This window comes from Saimiri boliviensis, chromosome 2, assembly GCF_048565385.1.
Source record: "Saimiri boliviensis isolate mSaiBol1 chromosome 2, mSaiBol1.pri, whole genome shotgun sequence".
Taxonomy (NCBI): Eukaryota; Metazoa; Chordata; class Mammalia; order Primates; family Cebidae; genus Saimiri; species Saimiri boliviensis.
This window is the reverse complement of record NC_133450.1, coordinates 39197760-39206521: the sequence shown is the minus strand read 5'-3', so window position 1 is coordinate 39206521 and position 8762 is coordinate 39197760. Positions and strand designations below refer to the sequence as shown.

At 46.9% G+C, this 8762-nt stretch overlaps 1 protein-coding gene across 1 annotated transcript; it reads left to right on the top strand.

Annotated features, from left to right (window-relative positions):
* The first annotated feature begins 1178 nt into the window (after positions 1 to 1178).
* Positions 1179 to 3791, top strand: HSPA2 (heat shock protein family A (Hsp70) member 2). The gene has a single exon (XM_003924427.4). The coding sequence runs from the start codon at positions 1407 to 1409 to the stop codon at positions 3318 to 3320; it is 1914 nt and encodes a 637-aa protein (XP_003924476.1). The 5' UTR covers positions 1179 to 1406; the 3' UTR covers positions 3321 to 3791.
* The last annotated feature ends 4971 nt before the right edge of the window (positions 3792 to 8762 follow it).

Sequence of the window (8762 nt, the reverse complement as noted above, 5' to 3'; positions counted from 1 at the left end):
AACCGCGTGTGTGCCGGGGTGACCTTAACTGAGTGACTTTATGGTGTTTCAACGAGTGGGTTTTGACTGACTGATTATATTATGGGTTTTCCAGTCAAGTACTCAAAGCAGTGGCTAGAACACTTGCGACCTAAAATAAGCAATGGAATGAACAGGAAGACGAAACTAGAAAGTTTAAAGCGGCAGGACAAGCAGGAAAAAGGAAGAGGCAGGAGGGTTTAAATGCAGGCTCCTAGGAGGACGAGTCGCTGCCACTCCCTGGTCTGCGGTCCAGCCAGCCGCCCTCAAGCGGCGCGGGGAAACGGTCAGCCTCGTCCCGGGCTCGGGTTCTCTCCGCCCACCTGCCAAGTCCAGCTAATTTTTGTATTTTTAGAGACGGGTTTTATTGGCCAGGATGGTCTCGATCTCTTGCCCTCGTGTTTTGTATTTTTAGAGACGGAGGTTTCACCACATTGGCCAGGATGGTCCCGATCTCGTGACCTCGTGACCAGCCCGCCTCGGCCTCCCAAAGTGCTGGGATTACAGGCGCGATCTACCGCGCAGGGCCCCCGCCAGGCAGTTTTAATCGAGCGCTCACAACCACCGAGACACCGCGAAGCACGTACTCTAAAATCCCAGGAGGCCGACCGCCGGTTTAGACAGTATTTTTTCTTTTCTCCCCGCACAAGGGAGCCGCCCTCACCCTTCAAGCCACACCAACTCCCCATTCCCTCTGCGTGGACGGCGCGGGGGAAAACAGGCTGCTAGAGCCGTATTTCTTCGGTGCAACCAACTCAGAATGAGTCCCTCCGCCCGTGCGTGCTCAACGAGTCGGCACACCTGGCACTGAACTGCACTTAACGCCTCAGTACTTGAGCGAACCCTCCCGGTGGCTCTCCGCACCCGGCTCCACTTACACGCCGCCTCCCCAGGCCACGCCCCAGTCCGCGTTGCTCATTGGCCGCGTGACCTGCCAATCCGAAGACGCCTGCTAGAGCAAAGACCTCGGAAAAAGCGCGTACACCCGGCTCCGGGAGCGCGCGCCTAACGCCCGCAAAGAACAGGAGGCGCGCGAGGTGCGGCGGCCCAGCGGCCGGGAGTCTGGGAGGAACCTCATTTACATAACGGCCGCCCCTCTGTCTCCTGGCGCGGACGGAGTCCCGCCCCTCGTCCAACTTGAAATCTGTTGGGCCACCGGCTAGTCACTCCGACCCAGGCAAGCCCGCGGTGGGGCTGGAAGAGCCGGTGAGGGCGGTCCCGGGAGCGGATTGGGTCCGGGAGTTCCCGGAGGCGGCTCTAAGGACCGGGAGCCGGGCCCGGGCGCGGGGAGTTGTTGGGAGTGCTCGGCGCGCGGCGGCCGTTAGTTGACGCCGCGGGGTTGGTCTCCCTGGTTTTCCCGTCCTCACATCGCTCGCCTTTCCGTCAGGATGTCTGCCCGCGGCCCGGCCATCGGCATCGACCTGGGCACCACCTACTCGTGCGTGGGGGTCTTCCAACATGGCAAGGTGGAGATCATCGCCAACGACCAGGGCAACCGCACCACCCCCAGCTACGTGGCCTTCACGGACACCGAGCGCCTCATCGGCGACGCCGCCAAGAACCAGGTGGCCATGAACCCCACCAACACCATCTTCGACGCCAAGCGGCTGATCGGGCGGAAGTTCGAGGACGCCACGGTGCAGTCGGACATGAAACACTGGCCGTTCCGGGTCGTGAGCGAGGGGGGCAAGCCCAAAGTGCAAGTGGAGTACAAGGGGGAGACCAAGACCTTCTTCCCCGAGGAGATCTCCTCCATGGTCCTCACCAAGATGAAGGAGATCGCGGAAGCCTACCTGGGGGGCAAGGTGCACAGCGCGGTCATCACGGTCCCGGCCTATTTCAACGACTCGCAGCGCCAGGCCACCAAGGACGCGGGCACCATCACGGGGCTCAACGTGCTGCGGATCATCAACGAGCCCACGGCGGCGGCCATCGCCTACGGCCTCGACAAGAAGGGCTGCGCGGGCGGCGAGAAGAACGTGCTCATCTTTGACCTGGGCGGCGGCACCTTCGACGTGTCCATTCTGACCATCGAGGACGGCATCTTCGAGGTGAAGTCCACGGCCGGCGACACCCACCTGGGCGGCGAGGACTTCGACAACCGCATGGTGAGCCACCTGGCGGAGGAGTTCAAGCGCAAGCACAAGAAGGACATCGGGCCCAACAAGCGCGCCGTGAGGCGGCTGCGCACCGCCTGCGAGCGCGCCAAGCGCACCCTGAGCTCGTCCACGCAGGCGAGCATCGAGATCGACTCGCTCTACGAGGGCGTGGACTTCTACACGTCCATCACCCGCGCCCGCTTCGAGGAGCTCAATGCCGACCTCTTCCGCGGGACCCTGGAGCCGGTGGAGAAGGCGCTGCGCGACGCCAAGCTGGACAAGGGCCAGATCCAGGAGATCGTGCTGGTGGGCGGCTCCACTCGTATCCCCAAGATCCAGAAGCTGCTGCAGGATTTCTTCAACGGCAAGGAGCTGAACAAGAGCATCAACCCCGACGAGGCGGTGGCCTACGGCGCTGCGGTGCAGGCGGCCATCCTCATCGGTGACAAATCGGAGAACGTGCAGGACCTGCTGCTACTCGACGTGACCCCGCTGTCACTGGGCATCGAGACAGCTGGCGGTGTCATGACCCCACTCATCAAGAGGAACACCACGATCCCCACCAAGCAGACGCAGACCTTCACCACCTACTCAGACAACCAGAGCAGCGTGCTGGTGCAGGTATATGAGGGAGAACGGGCCATGACCAAGGACAATAACCTGCTGGGCAAGTTCGACCTGACCGGGATTCCCCCTGCTCCCCGCGGGGTCCCCCAGATCGAAGTTACCTTCGACATCGACGCCAACGGCATTCTTAACGTTACCGCCGCCGACAAGAGCACCGGTAAGGAAAACAAAATCACCATTACCAACGACAAAGGTCGTCTGAGCAAGGACGACATTGACCGGATGGTGCAGGAGGCGGAGCGGTACAAGTCGGAGGATGAGGCGAATCGCGACCGAGTCGCGGCCAAAAACGCCGTGGAGTCCTATACCTACAACATCAAGCAGACGGTGGAAGACGAGAAACTGAGGGGCAAGATTAGCGAGCAGGACAAAAACAAGATCCTCGACAAGTGTCAGGAGGTGATCAACTGGCTCGACCGAAACCAGATGGCAGAAAAAGATGAGTTTGAACACAAGCAGAAAGAGCTCGAAAGAATTTGCAACCCCATCATCAGCAAACTTTACCAAGGCGGTCCTGGCGGCGGCAGCGGAGGTTCAGGAGCCTCAGGGGGACCGACCATCGAAGAAGTGGACTAAGCTTGCACTCAAGTCAGCGTAAACCTCTTTGCCTTTCTCTTTGTTTGCTTTTTTTTTCTTTTTTTGTTTCTTTGAAATGCCCTTGTGCCAAGTATGAGATCTATTACTGGAAGTCTTTAGATTGGTGTATGCAAATGGAGGTGCAACAACTTAGGTTAATTATAAAAGGTTAGTTACAAAGTTTGGTTTTTAAAAACATTATTTGAGGTTTCTCTTTAATTCATTTTGTGTGTTTGCTGACTTGAGCATTTTTGATTAGTTGCTGCATGGAGATTTGATTGAGATGAGAAACCTGAAGTTTGCACACCTGTTCGATAGAAGCTTGGAAACAATAAAATATATAGGAGCTTGAATTGTTTATTTTTATGTGCTACTTTAAACTGAACATTGCAGTAATGTTAAGGAGAGGTATCCTTCTGGAAACAAATGCACAAATGCAAATTTAAAGTAAAGCTGAAATTGATCTCAAAATTACTGTCTTGGAGTTTTCAATTTTCCTTCCTTTATATTTTACCCATATTAGTCTTTAAGATATTAGTATGATATGGAATTTATCTAACCAATCTTGTTTAATTCCCAGATGAGGGTGCTGCCTTGAATTCCAACAACTTAAGGGGAGAAGAATCTGGATAAACTTCACCCACCCTTAAATACAGAAACCTGAGTGGGGGTCTTCCTAGTGTACCCAAACTCTCCTACAACTTAAGTGTGCAAATGAAAATTCACCTGAATATTCCAGGAAAACATGAGCTATAGTCTGGGGTTAAGTATAAAATATGTCTTTAACAAAAGCTGGGCAGAAGTTGTCTTATAATTGCCAAAGGAATTATGGAAACAAGTTACTTTTTGTGACATACAGGAGCCTGAAACAAGAGACAGCAGGCGAGTTTTGAAGTGACTTAATATTGAGTGTACATTTAGTCAAACTTGTTTTAATTTTCTAGTAAAACAGCTCAACTTCTGAGCTTATGGCAAATTCTAGTAGCATGTTTCCAACAGAATTACTTGGGTAGGGAAACAGATATATTGTTTTTGTTTTTGTTTTTGTTTTTTCTGATTTGGGAATCAGTGCTTTTGCAATACTTGCTTTAAATCACTACAATAGATTTCTTTTTTAAAAGGCAAACTGTTCTAGATAGTCTTGCATTTTGTTAATATACAGCTTGTCCATTTTCCTTCATATCCAATTTGAGATTGTTATAGATAGGAATATTGCAGCCCTTTGGTGATCCACGATCCTGGACTTAAGCTTTAAAATTCACATCCTTTGGAGAGGAATTCATTTTTATTTTTTAGTGAAAGGACCTGTTTACTCCTTTCTTATTCTCTTTAAGGAGAACTTGTGAGAAATTCAGTAAAACCAATAGGAAAATGCATAGTGAACCTAATGCTTCTATTGCACATAGACATTTTGATATCTTTCCAAATGATATAGGTTTGTTTCATGTTGCTCAAAATAGTTATGAAAGCTGTATCTTCAATTTAGTAGTGGACTCATCTATGTCATGCAGAGAGATTAATAATTTTAAAACTAGGTAAGAAGTTAGCCTAAGAATACTGGCCTTTGGTAACGACCCTTTCACACAAGAGTTGACTCTTAAGTACAGGTAAGATTTTTTTTTTTTCCTTTTTAGCAAGCCTCAATTGGGGAGGGGGAGGAAGATAAATAGGCAACAGTGAAACTGCTTCAAAATAAACTTAAACACTTCTTGTATTTTTTTTTTTTTTTAAGGAAACTGCTTTTTATACTCTGAAAAGCTGTAGATAATTCCAGTTTATCAGTGCTGAAGTCACATTGGTGGAAATTTTTCAGCAATGACCATTTAAGGATATTTCATGGACTACAGGCATAAATATTTGACAAACTACTATGGTAGTACAAAATCAGGTTAATTGTAGCTTTACAGTGATGTTTACTGTGAGCTTTGTCAAGATAATACCCATTCTGTTCCCTTTTTATTAGTCCTTTTTTTGTTGTTGAAAGTGTTCATTCCTTGCTCTAACTTCAGAATATAATGGAATCCTTCTGTAAGTGAAGTTTGGTGTAAGTATGATGCATTTTAGGCCTCACTTAAGGGATTAGTTTCTAAAGTATTCGAATATGACCATTGGTGGTCTTTGATCCTATGGCCTCCGGTAACTTGCTATAATACTAACATCAATCTGGGTAGATACTTCATTTTCTATTATTTTGAGAAGTAACTTGTAAAACTCCTACCATTCTTGAGAGTGTTGCTTATTTAATTTTCTCTTTTCCAATTTACCTAGATTTGCATATTCCTAAAATAAAACCACCAAAGTAGCCATTCACTTTCCAAGGGTCGGTTGAAACTGGTAACTTGATAACTCCTGGAACTCCTTAGCAAATGTTAGATGAGCCATAGTTAAATAACAGTGGAAAAAGTACTTGATGTTAGGATGGGGCTAAGTTACAGTTTAACGAATAACTAGTATCACTTGAACTAAGTAGTGGGTTACGTTCGGGACTAGTGGTCATGACTAAAGCAAATTCAATATGTATATATACATATATACAGAATGTTAAGGGATGGAAGAATTACATTTCTCCAACAGGCATTTATCTGAAATTCTTATCTGAATGTTTAATTAATATAATTGTCCCTGTTTTGAGGAAACAAATCTAGACACCTGCCAAATGACACAACCAGTTGTCTATAGTACTTGAGATGTGAAATTTTAAAACAAACTCACTTGAAATTTTTATAGTATTAATTTGATATATAAAATGAAAATGCATTAAAACTTGTATGTTAGGAAATATTACTGCAATTTACACATGTAAATTTAACATGCACAGTGTGATATTTATTATGTTACCCATTCAATATGTCATGGAGACTTAATGAGAATTTCTTTTTTATGTATAATCTTGAATACAACCTGGCCATAGAGATGAAATCAGAAAATCTATTTTTATGACTTTCCAATAGTAGACCTAAAACATATTCTTACTTTAAACTGAATGTAGTTTATAAAAGTTGTGTTGTGAGGCATCCTTCTCTTGCTTTTGAATACGATTTAAATTGAAGTTTAAAAAATCTCACATCTGGCTCAGCACAGTGTCTTATGCCTATAATCCCAACACTTAGGGAGGCCGAGGCTGGCAGATCACAAGGTGAGGAGATTGAGACCATCCTGGCTAACACGGTGAAACCCTGTCTCAACTAAAAATACAAAAAAAAAAAATTAGCTAGGTGTGGTGGCAGGTGCCTGCAGTCCCAGCTCCTTGGGTGGCGGAGGCAGGAGAATCACTTTAACCGGGAGGCAGAGGTTGCAATGAGCGCAGATTGTGCCACTGTACTCCAGCCTGGGCAACAGATCAAGACTCCATCTCAAAAACAAACAAAAAAGCCCCCTCACATCCATATGTCACAATTGTTAAGGGAATATATATGTTTAGATTTATACACAGGAATATTTAGTTGTATAATGTATAAATAGGTGTTGATAAACTTCTGAATTAGTTACAGAATTAGAAACTAGATGCAGAATTTTATTCCTTGAGGAAAATTTTGGATCTTCAGAAAAAGCTTAGTTTGTTGTTGTTGTTGTTGTTGTTGTTATTGTTGTTGTTTTTGAGACAGAGACTCACTCTGTTGCCCAGGTTGGAGTGCAGCGGGGCCTTTTTGGCTCACTGCAAACTCCGCAATTCTCCTGCCTCAGCCCTCTGAGTAGCTGGGATTACAGGCATGCACCACCATACCCAGCTAATTTTTGTATTTTTAATAGAGACAGTTTCACCATGTTGGCCAGGCTGGGCTCAAATTCCTGACCTCAGGTGATCTACCCACCTTGGCCTCCCAAAGTGCTGGGACTACAGGTTTAAGCCACTGTGCCTGGCAAAAGCCCAGTATTCTTTTTTTTTTTTTGAGACAGCCTTGCTCTGTCACCCAGGCTGGAGTGTAATGGCATCATGGCTCATTGCAACCTTTGCCTCCTAAGTTCAAGTGATTCTCCTGCCTCAGCCTCCTGTATGGCTGGGACTATGTAGTAGAACTATGTAGTAGAGACAGTGTTTCCCCATGTTGACCAGGCTGGTCTGGAACTTCTGATCTCAAGTGATCCACCTGCCTTGGCTTCCCAAAGTGCTGGCCTGAGCCCCCACACCAGCCAGGCTCCAGTATTTATTCTTGTTATAATTGTTTTGTTTTGTTTGAGACAGAGTCTCTCTTTGTCGCTCAGGCTGGAGTTCAGTGGAATAATCTTGGCTCACTGCAACCTCCACCTACTGAGTTCAAGTGATTCTCCTGCCTCTGCCTTCAGAGTTGTTGGGATTATGGCCGTCTGCCACCATGCCCGGATAATTTTTGTATTTTTAGTAGAGACAAGGTTTCACTGTGTTGGCCAGTCTCGTCTCGAACTCCTGACCTCAGATCATCCAACCGCTCCAGCCTCCCAAAGGGCTGGAATTACAGGCCTGAGCCATCGCACTGGCCTTGATACAGCTTTTGAAATGGAAATATTTTATGGCATATGCATTTCTGAAATTTATTAGGGTTATGCTTAATGTTAAAATGTCTTTCCCTTAGAATAAACCAAGATGTCATAGGCCCTTTCTTCCACCCCTTTCAGTGTTGATTAGGTTGTCTGTGAATTGAAGGGTTAGTAAATAAGCAATCAAAAATGGAGCTGCCGGCTGGGTGTTGTGGCTCATGCCTGTAATTCCAGCAGTTTGGGAGGCCAAGACAGGCAGATCACTTGAGGTCTGGAGTTCGAGACCAACCTGGCCAGCATGGTGAAACCCTTTCTCCACTACAAATGCAAAAATCAGCCAGGCTTGGTGGTGCGCCCCTGTAGTCCCAGCTATTCAGGAGGCTGAGGTGGGAGAAGTGCTTGAGCCTGGGAGGTGGAGGTTGCAGTGAGCAGAGGTTGCACTACTGCACACCAGCCTGGGCAACAGAGTGAGACCATGTCTCAAAACAAAAAAAAATGAACAAACAAACAGGAGTTGCCATCTCCAGGTGTATAGTGTCACGAAAAAAAAAAAAAATATATATATATATATATATATATATTTTTTAAAGACGGGATTTCACCATGTTGGTCAGGCTGGTCTTGAACTCCCGACCTCAGGTGATCCACCCACCTTGGCCTCCAAAGTGCTTGGATTACAGGCGTGAGCCACCACGCCCAGCAAAAAACCCTAAGTTTTAAAAAATGAAGTTGCTAATTCAAAATTTTGCATTACTATTTTCTTCTGTGGTAAGTTAATTTTTTAAGGTAAAATTATAACATAAAAATCTGTCCAGGCCAGGTGCAGTGGGTCACACCTGTAATCCCAGCACTTTGGGAGGCCAAGGTGGGCAGATCACAAGGTCAGGAGTTTGAGATCAGCCTGACCAACATGGTGAAACCCCATCTCTACTAAAAATACAAAATTTAGCTGGGCAGTGGGGCCTTCTCGGCTGTAGTGGCATGCAC